Raw genomic sequence first — 26,849 nt, 5'->3', positions numbered from 1 at the left:
TATTGATTTCATTGGGAATTACCAAAGGATTAGATCAATTGTGGGGAAAGTGTATTTTTTAAAAATAAACAAAGATAAAGATTTTTTTCTGAATTCCAGGTAAAAGTTAGCATTGCTTCTCCATTTATTACATAGATGCTTCTATCAACATTCTTATTTTTGTGCTCCAAATCTTGGATTTGGAAAAATAACAATCGGTATAAACATACAGAAACCATACAGGCATGTGGGGGTCCTAACACCAGAAATGACTCTGAATGCAAAAAAAAAAAAAAAAAAAAAAAAAGGGAATTTTCCTGCCCCATCCTTAGCTTTCTCTGCTTTCTCTATTATATATGCAACTGCCTGCCCCTCTAGCTTACAAAGTACTTTGTTTTCTAATGCACAGCATCAGCAGTAATGCAGCTCAGACTGCATGCTTTGGCCTTTGGATTCCTAGATTTCAGATTAAGGTTTAGTCAGGCTATTGAATAGACCTTCAATTCTAAGTGCTGATGTGAATATCATGCAAATATGATGTACATATTCCCATGTGCTGAGTAAGTAGATGTAGCATTTGCTAATGTTGCTATACACTTAGCATCTAAGTTATGAACCATATTCTACAACTGGGTAACATTAAAAAAAAAGTTAAGGACTTCAGGTATGTAAAATATAGCAAATTCTATTTCTACGACTTTAAAGGGTATGTGTAGAGTTCTGAAAAGAATTTCTCAGCCTCCCCCAAATCCACATACTTTTGGAAAGTTGATCATTGAAAAGATTAATGTGATCCTTTATTGTAACATCTAACATGACTACATTTTATTTATTGTAGAAACTTTATTACCTACTCTCTTTTCCCTTTGCAGAATCATGCTGCTTGCTGTGGCAATATTATCACTGTATTCAGTTCACCTTTTATTAAAAACAGCCAAGGAAGGAGGTATGCTACCACTTGAGTCCAACACATTCTATTTCAATTCTCATAAAACAGTATTTCAGTCTGTTGTTTCATAACCTTAGGATGATTATAGTCAGTTTCACATTTCATTTTCTTCTGAGCCCAGTGACACGATCTCTCAGTGTTTATAGTTGTTTAGGCAAGTGAGAGACAGGAGTGAAAGTCAACTGGCTCAGGTTCAAGACAAATAGAAAAAAAGAAATTTCTGATATATGATAGAAATAACTGTTTTGACTTGCTACATGCAGCTAAAATAAATAAAGCCATTGATTCCTGTTTGGAGAACATTTTGATATGTTGCTTATTGGTTTTCGAGGTTGCATCTTTTGGGCTTAAAATCTCTATATGATGTTTATTTACACGTTTGAGACTCCAGCGTGGAATTATATGACAAAAATATTTTAGTCATTAAAACAATCTCTTTAACAAGGCTATTTTGTCTTTGATTGTAGGGTCTTTGATTTATGAAAAATTAGGAGAAAAGGCATTTGGATGGCCGGGAAAAATTGGAGCTTTTGTTTCCATTACAATGCAGAACATTGGAGGTAAGGGGATATACTTTTCAATGGATCACGTAAACTTTCTATAGCATGTTCAATAAATGAGAAAACTTACGGCAATGAACAGGCACTTTAGATACAGAAAAATTGCTACTTATAGTTCTTTAATTTTAAAACATTAGTTTTAAATAGGTTTGTGTCCTGCTTTAATTAAAAACAGCAATATCGAAGAATGAAATAACATATAAAACCCTGCCAATTGAATTCTAGAATTAAAATATAAAATAAAAGCTTTCTTGATTTTTAATGTTGTTACAGCATGAATTATTACTCTTAAAAATTGAAGAATTTGTGCTTATATCTGTCACTGCCAAAACAGTTGACATTTTCTATGTGTGACTGAGTTCGTTTTACAAAACTGAAAAGTGGGTGTCTGGGGGAACATAGCCAAATGCTGTGGTCCTTGAAACGCAGCCTGCACTGAGCCAGCCCACTAGACAGTGTCTCTAGAAGTTTACTAAGGCAAAAGTCTGGCTAGGCATCAAATGCACTATAAACCCTGGTTTGTTGATTCTATGGATTCTTATAATTCCCACTGAATTATCATTTCCAGTGTAGGACCTAGAAATATATATATATTTTTAACAATGTTCTCTCGTTGGTGTGTTTGCCCACCAGCTTCATACTGTTTCTGTTGTGTCTTTGGCCCTCAGAAGGCATCCAAACCCATATTTCAGATGTCCTGCCGGCTGCTTCCTGGCACATGGTCCCAGCCGTCTCTCCACATAGTGACACTTACTCCCTCACCTCCTACCCAGTCCCTAAACCTGCTATTCTATTTCTCTGATCTTTCTTTTCTCAGTGAATACCACCAGCAGTCATCCAGTTTCTGAGGGCAGAAATCTGGATGTCAGCGTAAACGTTTCCTTTTCCCCAACTCTGCATGTCCAATCAAATGGCAAATTCTGTTCATTTGATCTCTTCCTTATCTCTTGAACCTCTCCTCTCCGTCCGTCCTCATGACCACAGATGATCACCATTTATAGCTCAGACTATTGCAGTAGTCTTCTAACTGGTCTTCCTGGCTTGAGTTTCCCCTGCTCCCAGATAAACTCTGATTTGTTCTCCAGATAAACTTTCTCAGATTTAAGTCTGTTTCTACTTTTGTCATGCATAAAATTCTTCAGCATGCCCTCATTATTTTCAAGGTAAAACTTAAACTCATTGGACTGACACAGGATCTTCGTCTAGTTCTTCTGCTCAATCTTTCTAAAACTTTCCTAGCAATGCCCATATCTATCTATCTATCTATCTATCTATCTATCTATCTATCTATCTATCATCTATCTATCTATCCATCCATCATCTATACCCTACATGTCCTGTGTCAAACCATAACAAATTATATTTATTCCCCTATTTTAATATTTTTAAAAATAATCCATGCCTTCTTTTCACAGGCTGTTTTCTCCCCTTGCAAGTCTCTCAACGTCCTCCAACCCTAACACACACACACACACACACACACACACACACACACACACATTTTCTCTCTCATTCTGCTCACCTGGTCTATTGCTTCTCTAGACTGGTAAATACTAGTCCTTCTGGGGCTCTCATGGTCCTGTTTGTATCTGGTATGTTACTGTTTTCTAAAGGATATTTTAAAACACTTGAGTAGAGAATAAGCTTTTGGAGTCGGATGGACCTGAATTTGAGTCTGTTTCTGTCACTATCTGTGAACTTGGGAAGATCGCTTTACTCCTTTGTCTAATTTTTTCATGTATAAAAATTACCTTACAAAGGCCATTGTGAGGATGAAATAAGGTAACGTATGGCACATAATAAGTGTTCTGTATATGCTTCTCTCCTCCCTGGTTCTCTGCTTCCATATCCATTACTCTGGAGTTGCCTGAATTATTTTTTAAATAGGCATTTAAAAAAATTATGAAACAAATATATGACGATTGTGAAAAACTAAAACACTACATAAATATATAAATTACCAAGAAAAGTTTATGTCAGTCATCCTCAGAAATAACTACTCACAGGTTTTCCTCTATGCCTAATTCAACAAATACATTGAATATTGTTAGTATTGGATCATCTTATGATACCGATTTTCAGCTTTCTTTTTAAATTTAACAATATGCCTTGAATATATTTGCATGTTATTCTTTTTAATGATTTTTGAGGTTTCCATTACACAAATGCCATAATTGGTTTACAGTATCCTTATTGATGAACAGTTGGATTGTTTCTAATTTTTCACTGTTATAAAAAATGCTACAATAAATACACTTGCACAGAGATCTTGCAAACAGGCAACCCATTTTAATAAATAAATTCACTGGAGTTATCGAGGATTTCTGGAATGCAGAAATTTCTTTAGTAACCTATCTAACTATACTCACCCTGATAATGGATAGTTGGTAAGCAGATAAATAAAATTCAGCCATATCTTAATGATTTGTGTTAAAAAAATTTTTTATATGTTAAGACTACAATCTTGGGTAGAATTTGACAGTAATATCAGAATTGTCTCATTCATTTTACTGGTTTGGAGCCATATGCATATTAGCCTCCCGAATCCCAACAAATAGACCACTTTACATTTGTTTCAAACTCTCAGCCTTATTAAGGTTTAAAGTATCGAGCATTTCATAGGATTGCCTTATAGTTGGTCTAATTTAACAACTGAAATAACCAGGCATAAGCATAATTAACCCTGAACTCAACAAGTTGAGTGGCAGCACCTCAGCTGTGGTTCAAAGTACAGCCACTGCTATGCTTCTAAATAATGGAATAAACTATAAAGCGGTCTCTCAGTCAAGCCTCACACATGTAAGAGGTGTGACTTTAAGGGAGTAAGATGAAATGTCATAACATCACCCCAGAAATAATGCTCTCGCTTTGGTTACTTTATTTGATTAGTTGATATTTGGCATAAGATAAATCACTCGTATTTCTGTATTTAACAACTCTACATTTAGAACATTTAATTTTCTCAATCCCCTAAAAAGTTAACATTTATTTATTAACAGATTAATGTCTGGATCATTCTGAATTTTTGAAGACCAAACATGTTGACATCACTGACATCACTGAAAATCAGCAATTAATAGCTCTAACACTGAATGGTACCTCACCAAACCAGCTAATCAGAAATACCTCCTGTGTTCACACTCTGTAAGATTTAGCTTTAGCCAAGGTCTTTGCAAAGATTAACCAAATAATGTGTACAGAAGATACATCTGCTATTGTAAAAATTATTTCACTTTGACAGTAGAGAAGAAGCACCAGCCCTTCTGTTTTAGATGTAGTCCGTCCTTTTCAAGCTGTGTGATTGTGGACATGTCAACTTAACATCTCGGAGTTTTTATATCTTCATCAGTGGAAGGAGAATAACAACATGTATCTTGTCATCTCACAGGGTTTTTCACATGATCAAATGAAGTAATGTGCAGAACTAAACAATGTGGGGAATTATTATCATCACTGTTACGTATGAAGTGAAGAAAATATTTTTAAACTCAGTAGTTTAATTTACAATTTAAGTATGTGTTTCAAAGTGCCTGTTAGCAAAAGTTCACTAGAAGGATGTAGGACACACTTAAAGTTTTCATGTAAAATTTGTGAGTTCTATTTTTAACTGAATCTTTTGGCCATGTGTCAACAAATTAACGTTATCCTTCACCAAATGGGTGGGCTTGAAAAAGGCATGATGCATAAATATTTACAATTGTAGGCAAAATTGTAATGTTATGCATATGAATACATATTCATTTTTTCAGGGAGAGGGCTTGTAGATTTCATCAAGAAATCTTTCACAAGAGTAGATAATCACTCATATATCACCTACGTAGATGCTCATGAAATTTTGCCACTTTATATAATTCCTTAGTTGGCCAAAAGAAGAGTAAGATGAAGAGCAGGGGAAAAAAAAAAAAAAAACCTTTTTTGACAAAGATGGAGAGAAGCTGTCATCTCTTGTATTCTTTTATCAATCCAGGAAGACTTTGGTTCTGACAATAAGTGGTCTGAGACTTTGTGTGCTCCTCAGACAGATCCCAGAGGACTAGATTGGTGCCCATCTGCAGAAAACCAGAGGGGATGTATTGACTCTGCAGATCTGCCCTTTGATTCTGCCATATCTCAGCTGGCCCATGCCTTTTATTGCCAGACTACTGCCCAAGTTATAGACACTAACACAGGCACACTGAGTATGGGCTATGTTGATTTATAACTAATGAGGGCAGAACCTTAGAACTGCAGCTTCACTGTAAACTTTGGAGCAGGATTTAACACACAATCAGCCCTGATACTGTTAACAAGAGCTGGAGGGTCAAATGTCTATCTTGGAAGAGAACTTGGAAGCAGTGCCAAATACAGAATGACTTTTTTTCCATTTGGGGGATTAGATGTTCGTCTTACTTATCCCAAATGTCATAACTTGCTTGCATGTGACTTCAGTGTTATCCACACTATTAAGATGTCACATTTTCCATTTTAGCAATGTCAAGCTACCTCTTTATCATTAAATATGAACTACCTGAAGTAATCAGAGCATTCATGGGACTTGAAGAAAATACTGGGTATGTCTTATGTTCCTTCTGTGACATCAAGTGACTCATTCTACTTGGTCTTTTCTGATTGTAATATCCTTGTCTCTCTGTTCTAGAGAATGGTACCTCAATGGCAACTACCTCATCATATTTGTGTCTGTTGGAATTATTCTTCCACTTTCGCTCCTTAAAAATTTAGGTAAAGATATTTTCTAACTGGAAATATTTTTATTTTTATTTCACATTTAAATAGGTTAGCTAATTGTAGATGCCATATTCACCTTCCAAAATGCTTCTTCTAACTTCTAGGTTATCTTGGCTATACCAGTGGATTTTCTCTTACATGCATGGTGTTTTTTGTTAGTGTGGTAAGTGATGTGATGACATGATCCTTGTAGGTTGGTTAGCATGAATTTTTTTGTGCCTAAATTAGTGTCCTCATTTTGTTCAAGCACTTCACTAATATGAAATAGTTCTTGTATCACAAGTGATTTTCTTGTAGACTAATTTAGAACAAAAAAAGAGCAGCTACGATTTAAAGATAGTTGAGGTAGAACATCAAAGCTACTACTAATGGTTTGGTCTAGGCACACTGGTTATATATGGGGAAAAAAGGAAAACTTCAAGCAGGAACATGACAATAATCTGGTATTTAGAACACTAGTGGAGAGTCCCAGAAGAGAAACAAGAAGGCTATAGCCATATTCACATGAATCAGCCATTCTCTTTTACACATTCCACCCATTAAGAGAGGACAAGCACAGTGGAATTAAGGAAGAAATCCTCCTCTCTAGGCCCCAAGGAAGAAATCCTCCTCTCTAGGCCCCTGACAAAAGAGGGAATTTCTTGCACTATCATGAATGCCAAAATTTATAAAGCATTTCCCCAAAGAGGTAAAGGAGAAGGAAAAAAAGTTTTGAAGACCCATGTCACCTTAGTTTGAAGAAATAAGGAAATGATCATCTTTCTCATGGAAGGGCATGAAAGAGGGTGGGAAAGCCTCATTCAAAATATTGTCCTGTTAACTTTAAGAGGCAGGGCTGCCAATCACAGCTCCAACTCTTCCCTTAGAACAGAGGCTAGAGGAAGTTTACTTTGTCCATTAGTCTAAAAGGAATCCCTAACTGAGTTCCCTCACACCCTACCCCGTAAGCCACACATATGGATTCTTATTTCATTGTTTTTTCTCAAAAAGCTGATTTTTTTTTCTTTTTTAATGACTGAGTCTAGGTGATTTACAAGAAATTCCAAATACCCTGCCCTCTACCTGTTTTGGATCACAGTGTTGGAAATCTGTCATTCAACAACACACTTCCAATGCATGTGGTAATGTTACCCAACAACTCTGAGAGTTCTGATGTGAATTTCATGATGGATTACACCCACCGCAATCCTGCAGGGCTGGATGAGAACCAGGCCAAGGGCTCTCTTCATGACAGTGGAGTAGAATATGAAGCTCATAGTGATGACAAGTGTCAACCCAAATACTTTGTATTCAACTCCCGGGTAAGTGAGAGGTCCAGGCTTCTAATGAGTATAGTTATGTGTTTTCTAAGTTTTTATTCAATAAACTGAGATGGCCTGAGATCACCTTCTATGTTGGAATGCTAAACACGTGGTGTTGTCTTTGTTTTTCAGACGGCCTATGCAATTCCTATCCTAGCATTTGCTTTTGTATGCCACCCTGAGGTCCTTCCCATCTACAGTGAACTTAAAGAGTAAGGCAGCCATCATTTTAGCATTCTAATTTGCTTTGAAAATCTGCTCATATGTTCAAAGATTCTTTAAGAGGAAACACAGTTTATAGTTTCCTCTTCAGAGAAAATATGTACTCCATCCACTCCTCAGTAAAATGCTTTAATCAGAAAGGTGGGAATCAGCCCACTACAGCACTACCTTATCTTCTTCTTTCTCTCCTTTCTCTCCACCATAATGGTTCAGGGGAGGGGTTCATGGCAAGTGGACAAGGAGTCGATGGTTGTAATAATTTTGGCAGGTGTTGGGAATTTAAATTTGAATTTTGTTGGGAAGAAATGATGTCAGCTGGACTAGAAATGAAAACACCCATGACAACCAAAACTTAAGGTTAGGGGCAGCCTCGATAAGCCACTGATGTCATTTATAGTCAGCACCTAACCCTTGTCTAGAACACATTCATTACAAGAGATGTGTCAATATCTGTCCTTAGTTGTCTTATTTGTACAATAGAGTCACTGGCTAGAAAATGTTGTTTCTTCCAGCTGATGGTCTATGATTCATTTGTATTCTTTTCCCTTTGAAGTTGTTGATATTTGCTTGGGAACAAAGGGTATGAACTCATTATAGCTGTCTTCCTCTTTCCTTTAAGGGAGGGTATTATATAATAATTCTCAACTTCTTTAATCTAGACATCAGTAACCTCAGTCTTCATTCTCACTAAATAGCAAAACTTTCCCCATAAATTCTGATTTACCTCATAAAAAATTTCAGAACACTTTCAAGTATTTGGATGTCTTTGATTTACTTTGAAAATCACGTGTAGCAGTTACTCCAGAAGACTGACAATTGATCTTTGGCAGCCAGGTTCGCTCTAGAATGGTTTCCAGAAGCTTCTCAGGTAACAATGTCAGGATTGCCGGTAGTCTGGACTCTTGGCAGTATTACTTTGCTGACTCTAGTAGGTTCTTTTCCTCATCTAAAGTCATCTCATTATGAAATGCAAAAGCTTTCTACGTTAGGAGCCTGTTTGATCTTTATGTTAATTATATTCTTATTCAGTGGGCAGGCTTACTGACTGACATGAAATAGACTGTTCCTCTTCTAGGGAAATGGTTGTTTTTAAGACTGAAGGGGTAGTGTTTAAGAAAAATGGAAATGAATCCTCATTAGCTCTCTAAGACAAATTTAAATCAGCTATAAGTTTATGTACTAAATATGTCTTCACGATGAACAATATAGATATACATTTTTATTATTATTTTCATTTTGAAAAGTGATTTTTTTATAAGTTTAAAAAACAAAGCTTGGTGTTCTTTCTTTTTCCAGTCGGTCCCGGAGAAAAATGCAAACAGTGTCAAATATTTCCATCACGGGGATGCTTGTCATGTACCTGCTTGCTGCCCTCTTTGGTTACCTAACCTTCTATGGTAGGTCACTCTGTGAAAGTCATTCTCTATATGCAAATCCTTGTTAGGCTGATCCTTGACCTGGGTAGGTATGATTTTTAAAACTTGCTTTCTATAAGCATGATCTATAGATGACACATATTCAATTAATATACTATTTTAGCTTTGTCACTTGACCTGAGGAAATGGGGCCTGATTCAGCCTGGCTAACAAGTTACAACAATTTGTGAATTAACACATATTTTATAAAAAATATCCCTCAGACAAAATTATTTTCCTTTAGGGATAGATGATATTTCTTTGGCTAGACTCCATAGTCCAACTCGGGCTACAAGTGATGAGAAAGAATCCACTTGCATGTGATAAAGCTCCTTTGATGGAATTATTAACTGCCACACAAATGGCAGGGAAACTGCCAGGTCCTCAAGTTTGAATTTGCCTCCTCTTTACCAGTCAAGTCAAATCTGGGAGCTTGGGACTTTAGGTAAAATTTCTGACATATCCCATTCTATTTTGTTATACTAAACGATTTCCTAAGAAAGAGGACATGACAGAATTTCCTTCAATCTAAGAATGCACTACCAAAAAAGTGACTATGGCCACATTAGATTATGCCTGCAACATTTCCTCTCTGGCATCTTAACTGTTCACAAAGGGAGTAGGATTGTACTCCTTCCATGAAGTGTGGCCACATAAACAGATTTCATGGAATCACATATTGACCTGGTAGCATATGTTTACATGAATCAGTGTATCAATATAAATACATTTTTGTATAAACCTACTTTTAGAGTTTTAACTTAATTTTTTTTTCTTGCTGACTTGGTAAATTGAATTGCAGGTATGACAAATTGTGGAGGAAAAGATTCAGGAGTAGGCCACCATTTGCTTAGGTTTTCTTTCTGTTTGACTAATATTTGACTATTAACCAAACATGTGCTTTAGATTGGGCATTAACTTTTTGCTGGTTGTGAAATAATGAATGTCGAGGTCAATACTACTGAAGGTATTTTCACTTCTTTTTGTCTGATCTTGAGGTGAAAATCCAACTACGTTTGATTCCATAAATATTTTCTTGTTATTTGTGTTTGGAATCCTGAATGAATGTGTTTTCAAGTAGGGCAGCATCTTCGTCTTAGAGTAGTACCCACTGGGAGACCCTCTAAAAATTATGCTAATTTATCCCTGTATGTTACTTATACTTATTTTAATGAGTTTCATAAGACAAGCAAAAACTTGAGAAAGCCCAAAAATATCTGTTTTAGTGTGGTGATGGAGTCATAGTTGTTGAGCTTGAAAAAATGGTAGCAATCATTCATCCTAGAGTTTACACACTGGGTTTGTAACCTGCATCAGGAGTGGCTGCGCAGGTAGGGGCAGGGGAGGTGGTAGGCTGGGAGAGACAAGACGTGGGGCTTGGGCCTCTCATCCCCTTCAACAGGAGCACCTTGGTCTCTGTCTGATTTGTAATTGCTTCTGTACAGCAGAGATAGATTTATCACATGTAAATGAGCTTGAGAGGCTCTTTATTTTGTATTATAGCTTCTGCAACGTTATCAGCTAGAGGACCTCTTTGTTCCTTTGAATGAAGGTTGCATGGCTAATGAGCTCAGAGGCAAGACCAGAGGTGCCTGGATTCCCAACCTAGGTCTTTTCCTCCGTTCTGTGCTCTCTCTATAAAATGTTGCCATAAGTGACCTGTGCTGATTTGACAACACCAAGCGGGCTCATTCTCTTTTTCCTGTTGTAGGAGAAGTTGAAGATGAATTACTTCATGCCTACAGCAAAGTGTATACATTCGACATCCCTCTTCTCATGGTTCGCCTGGCAGTCCTTGTGGCAGTAACACTAACTGTACCCATTGTCCTCTTCCCAGTAAGTACATAAGACTTTGATGAAAGAAACCTACTTGACCCCATAAATTAGTACGTGTTCTACCTTCATTTTGATTCAATTATAGGGTGAGTTTGCAATTGCAATGCCTGAGGATATTATTATTTTCCTATAGCATTTTGAGCCATTTAAAATTGGCCATTTAATGTGTAGATAGTGCAACTAGTTTCAGGTGGAATTTTTATTGTATAGGAAAAAAATCATAAAACTTATTTTTAAACTCAAATTTGAAAAGTGGAGCTGGAGCTTCTGTCTCGTGGATTAGTAAAACTGAGTAGGAGTTCATATAACTTTGGAACCTTGAAAGCCAAAACCATATTAACTTTCAAATCGTATTAAATTTCTTCACAGTTTTGAAGACATTTCATTTTTTTCCAGTTTGTCGTGCTGCAATAATATACAAAAGTTGCCTTATTTAACCTGATGCCTTGAAGGCTAATGAAAAGGGGATTCATGTTAAGTAAATTATATACCAGAACAAAATTTTTCAAAAAACAGTTATACTATCTATCACATATCTCTTTTACACATGGCCTCTGCCAGACTCATACCAAGTCACCCCTCCCTGGCATTTGTCATTGGCGTCAGTTTGTTCTGAGATCCCAGAGCAGAGCTGGTAGTGAAGGTTTGGGCTGCATGAGTTAAAACCACCACCTAAGGATAAACACAGGTCTTCACCCTCCTGCCAACCCCTCTTTCATAAACACTGAATTTACTCATTCATTTGAGGGGGAAAAAAATAAGTGACACAGTAACCAGCACTGTCCTGGACATAATGTTCCATACACGGCTGGCATATGAAGACTATTTCTATAATGACACTGTGGTCACTTTAAATGAAGCTTGTGTGCTGAAATATATTTTGGCACATTCCTTTTTCATGAGTGCATGAAATCAGATCCGTATTACTATGGTGGCTAATATTTTACTCTTAAATCATGTCTTGCCTCTAATATATCTGAAAGTATTTCAGATGACATACACATACATAGCTTTAGCCTAAAATCAGCTCCGTCTTGGGTACAAGACAGAAGACAACTATAAACAGAAGGTATACGATACGGTAAAATTGCCAGGCAAACAACTTCACTGAGAAAAGAATATCTGGAGCCCTTCTTTTTATGTGTAAAAAAAACACTAACTAAATTTTGGCACAGTGTAAGCATTCACATCATTGTAGAATTAAAGCATAAGAAATCTGTGATGTGCTTCTTCTGTATTGCTTTATTCATATTCATATAGTGTTTTCAAGCCATGGTCTTAAGGGATTGCCAGAATTGGCCATCGTCACACACACAGCTGGTAACAGTTCAACTAGTGCAGCTCATAGCCCAACACTGAGGGCTGCAATTATTGTCATGGGAAGTAAAAGTCATTTACTGATGAACATTTTACCTCAGCGCGGAAAATCCAAATCTTCCCTTAGAAATTCTTACCCTATGTGAGAAATAAAGCACTGGTATAAATCTGACCATCAGGAACAGCAATAGTGTGTAAACATTAGATGCCATTAGAACCAAAATTGACCATAAGAACCAGAGTTCAGAAAAATGACTAACTGCTATCCTTCATTATGTATTTCCACTCAACATTAGCATTTATGAAACATTTTGCACATTATCCTGTCCTCACCCTTGCAATGTTACGTTTATATAATCTGTGTAAGTGCTCCACTGCCCCACAGAGTCATAAGTCCCTGGGACTTGGGGATGTGCACAGTGACTGGCACAGAGGATGAGCTCCATCGTGCTTGGGAAGAAAAATGGTCTTCAAATGAATCTTGCCTTGTCTTGAAATGTATAAACTGCCTTGTCTAGCAAAAGCATTGACACTCTTTCCCTTGGTGACATGTGCCACAAATTCAGCTGGGTTGAGGATCTGGGCTAAATGAACCAAACCTCCCTATAGATGATGGATACATACAGATGGTGACAGAGAGTGGTCACTTCCGTGAGTGGATCTCAGTCAAGTCCTCTGAGGCTAAATTCAAATTTTTTTCTTTCCTAAAATGATAAAAGTTGTTATTGGTGCTTTTGCTTGTTTATTTCATATAACTTAGGGCTCAGATTTCCAGTGTGTCAAATGCTGACTCACAGCATGGTTCTCCTGACGGTTTATTTCATTTAAGGAACTCTTCACCAATAAGTTTATTTCCTTGCCTTGATATCTCCACATATTAATAATAAAACTAATAAAACCTAATCTGAATTAAAATCTATCAGCTTTAGGCATTAATTTATGTTCTCCTTCTTTCAGCATGGTAGCTGGGCTCTCTTTCTTAGGAGCCTGAGAAGATATGACTGGTGTTTGTTTTTGTTTTTCTCTACTTCATTTATTATCTTTCTTTTTTCCAATCAGGTTAGTTTTTTCCTTCTTAGTAACATGTGCATAGTAACTACTTGTAGTATTTGTTGAACAAGTGAATAAATGAAATGAATTAAGGTAGTGTTTTCACTAGCAGCCCAACATTTCTTTCTCTCTTAATAGTGGGTGGGGTATCAATTATGGAATGGCACCTCCTTCCAGAGGACTGATCATGTCATTTTCAGCTTATGCTTCCCTTTTAGCAGTAAAGTTCCCATATTTCCATAAAGAACAAGAAACCAAATAATCCTAACGGATATATCATGAAGACACAGACGCAAATTTCACCTGCCACGCCTTTGAAAAAAGATCCCTAGCTACTTGTATTTCATCTTATAGTTAAAATCAGTCTTTTCACTTATGTTGCCTTCAGATCTCCTGTTTTGAAGTGTATGTAGATATCGACATAGAAATGCAGCATATATCACTATCAACTGCAGTGGAGCAGTGATTTGTAGGTATTTCCAACATCCTTGCCTTAAGCAAACCTGCAAAATCAAAGTGTGAGCTAAGTCTAAACAATGGGAGAGGCTTTTTTTTTTTTTTAAGAGTTAGAGCTAAGACTCTCACTTCCTGCTGAGCCTCCACATTTTTGACCTTCACATTGGGCCCCTGCATCAGAATACAGCACCCCCTAACAGGCTCCTGTTCAGGACTCTTTCTCTGGAAATAACAGATGTTGTCTCTAGAGCTGCATAGAACCTTAATGGAATCATTGTGGGTCAGAGGCCCTGGATGGTGCTGGGGACCTCCCTGACCCACAGCATCTGACCCACATTTCCAGGTTCCTAGCGACTTGTGTCAGTAAAGAAAAAGGCACATAGCTGAGTGGAAGAGCAGATGAGGCTTGGTGGGAGTCATTGTGCAATTTTGTCATTGTGCAAAATAGCCAGTGGCCTGCCCTAGCAAAGGTAAAAAGAACTGCTGGGGCCTTTTGGTCCTAGGCTCACTCCTCAGGGAAGCACTTTAACGTGGAATGACCAGCAAGTTTCCTTCCTGATCTTTTCCACCACCACCACAAGCCTAGTACCTCCCTCCCTCTTTGCTCTGTTGCCCTCTTCAGGAATGCATTGGAAACCACCTTCAGTTCTGTTTGGAATTTTCCTATTCCTTATTCACAAAGAGGAAGAAGCTTTTGTGTTTACTCCAACCATTCTACCTATTATTCCCATAAACTTTCTGTGATCTCATATCATTAGGCCAAATGTTAATCTTTCTGGGAGCCAGGAGACTGCTTTCACATTCAGAGGCCCTGGACATATAGGACTGCCTCTAACTCACTCTAACTCAGCTTATTGACTTGAATGCACCATTTTAACAAGCGACTAAAAAACAAACTGTGACTATTCTCTGAAAATGAACCTATATTTCATACTTATTTATTCTGTTTAACACTGTGAAACAAATTAAGTCCTCAAGCACTATGTATATACCATAAAAAGCTAATTTGTAAGCCTACTAATTGGACCAGTTTTGAGAATATTGAATAAGCACTAATTGCAGATCATAATATAGAATTATAGGCTGCTGAGGAAAACAATATCACACCATTTGCTTTCCTCAGTTTACTTTTCAGAATGAGTTTCATAATGTTCACTAATCCAATTTTTAAAATCCTTTACAAAGTTATTCTTAAACTATTTCCAGAGACTATCTGGTTTATCATTCTAGAAATGAAATTGTCTTTTCAGCCTAAACAGATGGCCTTAATTTTTGGTGGAGTGGTATGAAAGGAATGTCACATGAGAAACTGCAAGCTATTTAGCTTGTATTTTTTGTCATTCATACCTGTTTCAAAATATATTTTACATTTTCTCTCTTTTAAATGAGTTCCCATCTCTGCACCTTAAGTGACTTCAGAACTAAAATTTTAAAGCGAAAATCAATCACAGCATTTCCAAAAATGTGAACTCCTAGCTTAACCAAAGTATTCACTTATTGGAAAGTTGATAGAGTAATTCCACTAAGTCCAAAAAGTGTCCTCTAAAAGATTCCAAAGATAAGAGTGTTTTCAACTTTGTCAAGCTGTACAAACACAAATGTCACTCCCTCCCTCTGCCCACAGGGATCTTTATCCAGTTACAACAGTGTAACTTGAGCAGCTGCTGCAAACTGAGGCTCTCTTGACCCTTCGCCTACTTATTTCAACTGCTAAAATAGGGCTGAAATCTGTCAAGGATCCTGAAGGGAAGGATAAGATTCCTACTATTTGATTTAATTTAAGCTTTTATTCAGTGCCTGCTGTGTGCACAACACTAAGCTAGAAAGTCTGAGGAATGTTTAGATTATTAGGTCCTGTTCCCTGCCTTTCATAGATTTACAATCTATTGATAGGGAGAGCTAAAATGGAGAGAAAGAGGAAGAAGCAAACACAAAAACATCAAAATTTTAAAATGTTAAATACAATGCAAAATTAAGGAAAACCTAGATTTGTAAAAATTCCTTTCACAATCTCATGTAAATCTATTCAGTGCTTGCCCTTAATGTCTCATCCAGTCTGATGAGACATGTTTTGTGATCAACAAGGGTTTTACTGTGTTTCTTAATTATGTGTCTTACCTGTTATCTCTTTCTGACTGAGATTATTTTTAACAATAAATTCTGAAAACTAAGAAAGTGAACACATAAAATATTGTCTTATAAAATACACCAAGGAAAAAATGACACTCCATCTCAAATATCAAAAGTTAGCATCAAGACTGCACAAGATGAATGTACAGTCATGTGTTGCTTAAAAATGTGGACATATTCTGAGAAATGCATCTTTAGGCAATTTTGTCATTGTGCAAACACCATAGATTGTACTTGCAGCCTAATTGGTGGAGCCTACTATACACTAAAGCTATATGGCATAGCCTAGTACTCCTAGGCTACAAACCTGTACAGCATGTTACTGCACTGAATAGTGGAGGTAACTGTAACACAATGGTAAGTATTTGTGTCCCCAAACATAGAAAAGGTACCGTAAAAATACAGTATTACAACCTTAGGGTATCACTGTCTTATATGTGGTCTGTTGTTGACTGAAATGACTGTACTTAATACCACTGAACTCTACACTTAAAAATGGTTAAGATGGTAAATTCTATGTTATGTATGTTTTATAATAATAAAAAAATTGAAAAAAGCATCAAGATCTTTTCTGGGAAAAAAGAAAAAGAAAGAAAATGCATTAGAGTGATGAGAATATTTGAAGTAATAAAGTCAAAAACAAAGAAATGATCTTGCCTTTGAACTTTCTTGTTTAAGATTCGTACATCAGTGACCACACTGTTATTTCCCAAAAGACCCTTCAGCTGGATACGACATTTCCTGATTGCAGCTGTGCTTATTGCACTTAATAATGTTCTGGTCATCCTTGTGCCAACTATAAAATACATCTTCGGATTCATAGGTGAGTTTCAGAAAGGCTTCAATTTGGTCAACCCAAACTCGTGCCTCATTAAATGGTGGACAGGGAACCAGTGCTGGGTCATCCAGATCCCAGTCTTTCTCAGGCTCATGGATTCCCTTTATCCCTGCGAGGCTCTGGTGATTGAGCTGATCACTTTCTGTTCCTCCTGACTGACACTGGGAGCCACCTTATAGGTCATTTAGTCAAGCTGCTTTTTCTGACAGATGAGGAAACTGACCCCATAAAAGTCAAGTCATATACCTTGGTGTGGACCCAGGATTTGGACTTAGGTATTAGCTCTGTCATCAGGAAAAGAGGAAGATAGATTTTACCTACCAGAAGCTCTCTGATACTATGAGTATCAGCTGAACATTGAAAGGTATCTTCAGAGGAGTAGGAAGTTGATTATATAAAGTATATTGTTAGTATTTCCCACAACGGTGTGGTCTATTAATTTTCATTCTACTCATTGAAGGGTTAAACGTTAAACACAATCTAAAACTTTAAAAAAGCCATGTGTAGGTCACTTGCAGAGTAAGAGGTGGATAGGTTGTGTCCCAAGTTCAGTCACCTTAGTATGTATTTATATTACTAATCCCCTGTAAATTTGTGTTAAATTCAGCCTTTTGTTGCTTATTATATGTTGCACACACTTATGCAGCTTTGATGTTAGGTACATTTTAATTATATCTATAAACATATCTTCTATGAATAAATAACCAAGATGAGCTTATGTGACTTAAGTGTGTGTTTTTAGTGCTAAGTATAGGATAGCTTTATATTTGGTTTTCTTAAAGTGTGTGCTGGCATCTCCTTTGCTAAGACCTGCTGGGTAAGACATTGACCTTGTCCTGTGTTTGTCTTTTCAGGGGCTTCTTCTGCCACTATGCTGATTTTTATTCTTCCAGCAGTTTTTTATCTTAAACTTGTCAAGAAAGAACCTTTCAGGTCACCCCAAAAGGTCGGGGTAAGTAAACCTTGCAATTTCCCCCATTATTGGTTGTTCTTCCAACTACTTAGAATAAACTGGAAAATACACATAGTTTAGAAAAATGAATCAATGTACAAGAACCAAAAATCCAAAATGGGCTAGAACTTTCTGGTAGCAGAGAAAGGGGATATATTTCTGAAACTCAAATGATTCTATTTCAAATATCAAATACCCTGTGTTGAGTCTGTCATACATGTCAAATAGTAGTAGCCTTTCCCACAGGCACATATGCTTCAGGCACATAGCAGTGTCCAATACCAAGCTGCTGTTGCACTATCCATGGAAAATCATGCAAGAAGGAATTAGGCTCCCTAGCGGTGTTATGGAATAATTTAAATATTTTGGTCATGGTTATTAGGTTTGTAAAGCCAAAGGAAAGATGTTGCTTTTGTTTTCCCCTCCGTAGTACCTGTTGTCCCTGGTGTGGACTAAGATCCAGAACAGAACCATTCATCATTCTGTTAACCTCTTTAGATACAAAATACAGTCTTATTAAATTAGGGAGTACATATTTCTTTTCCATAAGACTACTATAGAAACAAATGCTAGAAATAATTGTTTTTCCAATAAGGAAATATTATCTTTCACTCCTTAAGAAAGTCATGTTAAGGCTTGAAAAGAGTATTTCTTACTGAATTACTCTGAATTTTTACCTTGAAGTCATTTACCTTTGGGATGTTTTGGGGACTTCAGGATAATTTGGTATCAAAAGGTCCACCCAGCAGCTTGCCCCCATATTTTAACTCTATGTAGTCCATCTTGCTTGGATTTTAACAGCAGTATGAACCTGGCAAATCACTTGTCCTGTTTGTGACCTATTTTCAGTTTGACCAGTTGTGAAATGAGTACAATTATCTCCTAGACCCATTCTAGTGAAAAATTTTTAGTTGCTGCTTTCTTATATGTAGAATTAGGAGGTTTAAGTATGTGATAAAATGTAAGGCGTCTTCTAGTGTTGAAATGCTGAAGTATTTTATATGTAGATATGTACATATATCCTTATATATGTGTGTGTATATTATATGTATGTACACACACATATATACACTTTTTTGTTGCCACATCTATTAAGCTTTTGGTTTTGTTTGCTTTATAAAATTAGAATCATATCATATATGCTATTCTTTTATAACCTGCTCTTTTTCACCTAAACGATTGTAAGTATTCTCTAGATTATTGAATCTTTTTCTGTCCCTTGATTTTTAATAATCACAGGGTATTCCATCATCTTGATGTACTAAATCAGTTACCTATTACTCCATTGTTGAACCTGTAGGTTGTATCTCCCCACTGTATTCCTCTTCTTTCTTCAACTAGGATTCTAAATTGACTGATAGGTTAGGACTGGGCATCTGAGATATTAAGAATAATATGGCTCAATATCTAGATCAGATTGCCACATTATGTAAACCACTAAAAAACAAATTGTTCTAAGTATGGTTTCTGTGTTCCTAACAATGTCTCTCTGAATTACAGGCTTTAATTTTCCTTGTGGTTGGAATCATCTTCATGATTGGAAGCATGGCACTCATTATAATTGACTGGATTTATGATCCTCCAAATTCCAAGCATCACTAACACAAGGAAAAATACTTTCTTTTTCTATTGGAAATGGTTGCAAGTTATACTCCAAAAGACATTTGAATTATCTTGACTGGAATGTTATTCATAGGAAATAACAGGAAGATTCCAAAGATGTTTACCAGTAATATCACCAGGCACCTGCAGAAGAGGAAAATCACTGTTTTTGTCAAGGATGGTTGTGTATGTGTTTAAAATAAAATCTGTGGTGCACATTTCTGCCCAGGTTTTACTAGAGCAGTGTGAGATGATGAAGGTGTATTTTTGCTGCTTTACGAGCAGAATAAGGGTAACTGCATGTAACAATCATCAGATAGTACTCTTTCCCCTGCCGTCTCCTCACTCTGCACCCCCTAAAAAAGTACCAAACATTTGCATTCTCAGAACATCAAACAAAAATGCCCTGGTGGCAAAGCTATCACCATTTAATGCCTTCTCTCAGTCTTGCACCGAAGTCTCTGGTCTGTTTACTAACAGAGACAAAAGGCATGTCTTAGGAACTGTTTCTGTAAGGTACATGAATGGCCAAACACCAGTCTAGAGCATCTCAGTGTCAACAGCAAAATAATATTTTGCCCACCCTGTTTGTGACATTGAGTTGTGACTTCTATATTCAATAGATTTTTTGTAGATGTTAAAACATCTATATTTAAATGTTAAAACACTAAATATAGAGAGGGGCTTTATTTCAATCATAGAGCAACAACAAAAATAATGCTTATAGCTAAACTGCCTGTTCTAGAAAGCACCTGCTTTTTCATGTTATTCCTAAATCCTCTTGTCATACTTTTGTCATTGAACAATGCTCTCCCTCTCGTCTTCCATCCTCATTCAGAATTTTTAGAAGACCACAATCGTGGAGATACACTACCCAGTATTGTTTGATACATTTTCATTTGATAAACATTCAGTGCAGGAAACTGTGATTTGCTATATGTTTATGTATATAATCTTATTCTGTAGTCATCAGAATGTTAATGTATGGTACATTTGATTTTTATTTTTTACATGTGTAGTTTTCTTTCTTCACAGTCAAAGCATTTATATTATTGGGGGTGGGGGCAGGAAATTAAGTTGGTGGGCTCGAAAATCCATTCATATGTATCTGTCTACAAATGTCTGGGGATAATTTAAATTTGAAACCTAAGTTATATATAGTTCGGCAATGCTCTTCTTCAATATTTACAATAATAGGATGATCTACAAGAAAATAAGTTTCTTTTTGCAAATTATTATCAATACTAAAGTTGTTCTTTTAATTTAGCATATCTAAAATAGGATTTAGTTCAGTTTAGCTCACACAGGTGTTTGCTGACATTCATTGGCCATTTAATACAGTGTTGAGTGGTTCTCCGTAAAAGTATAAGTGCTAACACTACAAAGAAATGCACACGATCATTCTTGCTCACTTCCATAACAAACTTACATAAAATGGATTTAAAAATTCCTACTCACAGCCTATAACTTCTGGAGTTCACTACCTTTTTTTCAAATCATAGTAAGAACACTTGTGTATTTTATATTTTAGTAAAGCCAATTATGAAATACAAGTATCAGACACGTATGATAATACTAAATCATATTTCAATAAATTTTCTGGACTGTGCCTAAGAAAATATATTGGTCTTATGCATTATTTTCTAGAGGCATAATACTGTAAAAATAGTGCACTTTGTTATGGAAATTGAGCATTACTAGAAAGTATCATAACTTTTGAGCTACTATTATTTGAAAAAAATCTGCCAAATAGCATCTTTAAGATATATTTACATTTTCACTCATCTAAAGAGTATACAAAAATAAAAAGTGGAAAAAGGTATCTTCTGAATGTTCAAGAGCATCCTATAGTGCCAAATAATAAAGCACCATTTTTTTCTTCATAACCAAGATTAAAATTCATATATACTGCAGGGCAGACATACATATGATAGCTTGTGCTGATTAATTTAACCCCATTTGTAAACAGATGAAAATTTTATTTTCTTATTTCATTTATAAGATGGCTCAATGTATTGGGAGGCTTCTTTTTTATTACAGAAAGTGTATATTGGTATATAATAAATGAACTTTTCAAATGACTATGATGTGATTTTTGATCTATTGTTAAAGAATGTTATGTTATTTGTCCATGAAACAAAATTTAAAATCCAAATACTGTCTGTCTTATATTGGTATATGTTCCATTTTCATTGTTACCTTTGACACATAGCTAACATCTATAGCCATCATCATGAAAATAATTGCCATCTTATTTTGGCAAAATAGATATTTAATCCTAAATTATTAAGATGATTATAATTTTGGCATCACATGTATACCACATAGAATGAATGTGGAAGAAATGAGTCTTTTATGGTGAGTTTGAAAGAATCCATTGAAGATGGAAAATGAGAGAATAGAAGAAACATGAGAATAGTAAAATAAAGAGCAGAGAAAATATGGGGGCAAGGAAAACATGTGAGTGCTAAGGATTGATTATGAATGAACGATTAGGGGGATTGATGGGTCATAGGGTAAGTATATGCTTAACTTTATAAGAAAGTTCCACATAGTTTTCCACAGTGTTTCTACCATTTTCATTTCCAATCGTACTACCTACAACTTCTACTGATTCCACAGCCCTGCCAACATTTGGTGTTGTCTTTTGTACTTTAGCCTTTCTAGAGGGTCTGAAATGGTAACTCATTATGATTTTTATTTCTGCTTCTCTGACAACTAATGTTGAAAGCTTTTCATGTGTTTAATGGTCACTCATGTATCTTCTTTTGTGAAGTGTGTATTCAAATGTTTTGCCCATTTTTAAAATTTAGGTTTTGTCTTTTTATTGTGTATTTGTAGAAGCTTTTTAAATATGGATCCATGTCCAGATTGCCAATATATTTTCCCAGTCTATGGTATGGTTGCTTATTTTCCTAAACGTGTCTTAATTACATCTTTCTGGGACCAGGTCAGTATAGCTCAAAGTTTTGCAATTTATGTCTTAATGAAATAAGATTAATCAGAGTGGTATAGTCATAATTAAATGTTTTGATGTTCTGGGCCCATACAGGTAGGACTGGATCATCTAACCAAGATGCAAAAAAAAAAATAGTACTTAGAAAAACTTATTTTAAACTAAACATTTTTATAAAAGCAAACTAGATCAGCATACATTAAAGCTAGCCACAAGGCAAAAACTATACCAAGAAGAAAATAACAGAAATTTTAAAAAGAAGCCTCAGAAGCCTCTTGATATAGTATGGATCTGTGTCCCCACCAAATCTCATGTAGAATTGTAATCTCTAATGTTGGAGGTGGGGCCTGGTGGGAGGTGATTGGATCATGGGGATGGTTTTGGTTTAACACCATACCTTTTGGTACTGTCACAGTGAAACTGAGTGAGTGATCTCAAAATCTAGTTGTTTAAAAGTGTGTGGCATTTCCTCCTTCTCTCTTTGCCTCCTGCTCTGGCCTTGTGAAGTGCCAGCTCCCTCTCCACCTTCCACTACTATTGTAAGTTTCCTGAGGCCTCCCCAGAAGCCAAGCAGATGCCAGCATCATACTTCCCATACAGCCTGCAGAACCATGAACCAATTAAACTTCTTTTCTTTATAAATTATCCAGTCTCTGATATTTCTTTATAGCAGTATAAGAATAAACGAATACAGCTCCTATCCTCCAAACGTAAATGCTAAACCTTTAATTTGTTGCACACCTACTCTTAAAGATTGACTAAAGGAAGTTCTTCAAACACAAAGTAAATGATAAAAGGACAAATGTTGGAGTATCAGGAAAGAAGAAGAAACAAAGGAAAGTAAGAAATATGGGCACATATATAAGACTTTTCTGTTCTTAATGAGTTTTATAAATACATTTTTGATTGAAAAAAAAATACTGATACTCAAGATAAAGATATTTTTTTAATGGGGAAGGTAAAGGACCTAAATAGAAGTAATGTGTCTACACTTCATTCAAGGTGGTTAAATGCTGATACCAATAGACTGCAATAAGTCACATATGTCTAATGTAATATACAAAACAACCACTATAAAAACTATACACAGACATACATTCAACAACACTATAAATCAATTAAGATGAATTTATTTAAGTATTTAAATATTTAAGTAACCCACTGGAACCCAAGAAAAGCAAAGCAGGAACAAGAACCAAAGAAAACAAATAATAAAATGGTAGGCCTAAGCACTAATATATCAATATTACCTTATAAGTTAGTGGTCTGAATATACCAATCAACAGAGATTGGAGAATGAATAAAAACCATGACCCAACTATATGCCATTTATAAGAGATTCACTTCTAGTTCAATGACATAGTTTGTTGAAAATAAAAGGAAGGAAATAGATATACATACAAAAATTAGTAATAATATAAAGAAGGAGTATCTATATTAATATATGGTAAAACAGACTTTAGAGAAAATAAAATTACTACAGACAAGAGGTGTCCATTTTTCCTATCATGAACATAAGAATAAAGGATCAATTAATCAGGAAGAGATAAGCCTAAGCGTGCACACACCAAGCAATAGGCAAAACACAAGAAGCAAAAACTGATAAGAGTAGAAAGGAGAAGCAGATATATCTGCATTGTAGTTGAGGACTTCAACACCCAACTTTCAGAAACTGATAGAACTACTAGATAGAAAATTAGCAAAGATATAGAAGATATAAACAACACAATCAACCGACAGGTTCTAATTGATATATATATAGAACAGTTTGCCAGCAACAGTGGAAAACACAGTTTTTTCATATTCCCATGATAGACCATATTCTGGGACATAAAACAAACCTTACAAATTTAAAAAATTGAAATAATATAGAGTGCATTTTCTGACCATAATGGAATCAATTAAAAATCAATAACAGGCAATAGCAAAATCTCTAAATAAATGATAATTAAACAACACACTTCTATGTTACCCACGAGTCAAAGAAGAAGCATCAAATGACATTTTAAAATACATAGAGCTGAATGAAAATTTTAAACTCACATATTAAAATATGGAGGATGCATTCAATGCAGTGCTAGGAGGAAAATTTACAGCACTAAATGCTTGTATTAGAAATGAGGAAAAGTTGACCAGGCATGGTGGCTCATGCCTGTAATCCCAGCACTTTGGGAGGCCGAGGTGGGTGGATCATGAGGTCAGGAGATCAAGACCATCCTGGCTAATATGGTGAAACTCCATCTCAACTAAAAATACAAAAAATTAGCCAAGCGTGGTGGCGGGCGCCTGTAGTCCCAGCTACTTGGGAGGCTGAGGCAGGAGAATGGCATGAGCCTGGGAGGCGGAGCTTGCAGTGAGCTGAGATGATGCCACTGCACTCCAGACTGGGCAGCAGAGTGAGACTCTGTCTCAAAAAAAAAAAAAAAAAAGAAATGAGGAAAAGTCTCAAGCCAATAATCTAAGTTCCTATAGCAAGAAACTATGCTAATGGGTTGATGAAAGGGTAAAGCTGCTGCTAAGATAATAGAATTCCTCATCTTGCTGTGCAGAAAAAGGAAAAAATGAAATTGGATTATTTTACCAAATAATTATTTGCCTATGAAAAGCATTCATCACATGGACCATTTTCTATTTTAAAATGTGATAAAACAAAATATTGTTTAGTAGAGCTTTGTCATTATTTTGGCTAGTTGTTTAGAATCAAGGGTTGACTAAATTATATGATGTTACTACTGACTCCAGCTCTACTAATGGGAGAGTAGAAAAGTCATGGACTGGCTGGGCACGGTGGCTCATGCCTGTAATCCCAGCACTTTGGGAGGCCAAGGCACACAGATAATGAGGTCAGGAGACGGTTAACACAGTGAAACCCTGTCTCTACTAAAAATACAAAAAATTAGCTGGGCATGGTGGCACACATCTGTAGTCCCAGCTACTCAGAGGCTGAGGCAGGAGAATTGCTTGAATAGGGAGGCGGAGGTTGCAGTGAGCCGAGATTGCACCACTGCACTCCAGCCTGGGCGACAGAGTGAGACTCTGTCTCAAAAAAAAAAAAAAAAAAAAAGAAAGAAAGAAAAGAAAAAGAAAAACCAGGGATTGAGGTTCTGGAAGTCTGAGTGCTAGTCACCACCTCCTACCAGGTGATCCTGGGAAAGCCCTTCCCTCCATCCAATCTCTACCATCAGAAAACACCAAGGAACTGAACTGGATCACCCCAAGAGACTCTCTGGGTCAAAAAAGGAGGCTGCAGCTAGTGGGAAATTTATCAAGAGTTGTAAAACAGTGGGATTCCTATGATATTTTAAAATATCACCTGGCCCAGGTGCAGTGGCTCTAGCCTGTAATCCCAGCACTTTGGGAGGCCAAGATGGGCAGATCATCTGAGGTCTGGAGTTTGAGATCAGCCTGGCCAACATGGCGAAACCCCGCCTCTACTAAAAATTCAAAAATTAGCCAGGGGTGGTGGTGCACCTTTAATTCCAGCTACTCAGGAAGCTGAGGCACGAGAATCACTTGAATCCGGGAGGTGAGGTTGCAGTGAGCCAAGATTGCGCCACTGCACTCCACCCTGGGTGATAGAGCAAGACTGTCTCAAGAGAAAAAAAAAAAAACTCCCTGAAAGACAGATTGCCCCACAGATTGGGCAGAATCTTGTGTTAAAGCAGAGGGTCCAGATGTGACCTACTGGTTTACACAACTCTTGACATCCCAGCCCTGTGTTTCTCTTACCAGTGATACACACACTACTATGGATTGAATATTTGTGTTTCCCCCAAATTCATATGTGGAAGCACTAACCGCTGATGTGATTGTATTAGTCTTTTTTCACACTACTAATAAAGACTTACCAGAGATTGGGCAATTTACAAAAGGAAGAGGTTTAGTGGACTCACAGTTTCATGTGGCTTGGGAGGTCTCACAATCATGGCGGAAGGTGAAAGTCACCTCTTGCATGGTGGCAGACAAGAGAAGAATGAAAACCAAGTGAAATTGGTTTCCCCTTATAAAACCATCAGATCTCATGAGACTTATTCACTATCATGAGAACAGTATGGAGGAAAACTCCCCCATGATTCAATTATCTCCATGGGGTCCCTTCCACAACATGAGGGAATTATGGGAGCTAAAATTCAAAATGAGATTTGGGTAGGGACACAGCCAAACCATACCATTCTACCCCAACCCCTCCCAAATCTGATATCCTCACATTTAAAAACCAATCATGCCTTCCCAACAGTCCCACAAAGTCCTAACTCATTTCAGCATTAACTCAAAAGTGTGCAGTCCCAAGATAGGGCAGTTTTCTTCCACCTATGAGCCTGTAAAATCAAAAGCAAGTTAGTTGTTTCCTGGATACAATGGGGGCACAGGTATTGGGTAAACACAGCCATTCCAACTGGGAGAAATTGGCCAAAACAAGGGGGCTACACCCATGCAAGTTTGAAATCCAGGGGGGCAGTCAAATCTTAAGGTTCCAAAATGATTTCCTTTGGCTCCATGTCTTATATCTGGGTCATGCTGATGCAAGAGGTGGGTTCCCATGGTCTTGGACTGCTCCACC

At 36.6% G+C, this 26,849-nt stretch overlaps 2 protein-coding genes across 4 annotated transcripts in view; one reads left to right on the top strand and one right to left on the bottom strand.

The window, feature by feature from the left end:
* Positions 1-19,469, top strand: part of SLC38A4 (solute carrier family 38 member 4) — a 207,443-nt gene extending 187,974 nt beyond the window's left edge. For 2 of the 3 annotated variants that reach the window (XM_055248798.2, XM_055249082.2), the window contains 12 exons: positions 852-925; positions 1,396-1,488; positions 5,957-6,038; positions 6,125-6,207; positions 6,318-6,376; positions 7,239-7,514; positions 7,647-7,726; positions 9,033-9,133; positions 10,863-10,987; positions 16,619-16,763; positions 17,633-17,730; positions 19,231-19,469. In XM_055248798.2, coding sequence (XP_055104773.1) covers positions 852-925; positions 1,396-1,488; positions 5,957-6,038; positions 6,125-6,207; positions 6,318-6,376; positions 7,239-7,514; positions 7,647-7,726; positions 9,033-9,133; positions 10,863-10,987; positions 16,619-16,763; positions 17,633-17,730; positions 19,231-19,332 — 1,318 coding nt within the window. In that variant the 3' untranslated portion in view covers positions 19,333-19,469. The remainder of the gene's footprint in view (positions 1-851; positions 926-1,395; positions 1,489-5,956; positions 6,039-6,124; positions 6,208-6,317; positions 6,377-7,238; positions 7,515-7,646; positions 7,727-9,032; positions 9,134-10,862; positions 10,988-16,618; positions 16,764-17,632; positions 17,731-19,230) is intronic. The other variant, XM_055248800.2, reaches the window with a different exon arrangement.
* Positions 1-26,849, bottom strand: part of LOC129465589 (DNA replication complex GINS protein PSF2-like) — a 467,777-nt gene that overhangs the window by 103,848 nt on the left and 337,080 nt on the right.

This window comes from Symphalangus syndactylus, chromosome 17 (genome assembly GCF_028878055.3).
Source record: "Symphalangus syndactylus isolate Jambi chromosome 17, NHGRI_mSymSyn1-v2.1_pri, whole genome shotgun sequence".
Classification (NCBI taxonomy): Eukaryota; Metazoa; Chordata; class Mammalia; order Primates; family Hylobatidae; genus Symphalangus; species Symphalangus syndactylus.
The sequence above is the reverse complement of the archived record's forward strand: the minus strand, read 5'-3'. Positions and strand labels throughout refer to the sequence as shown.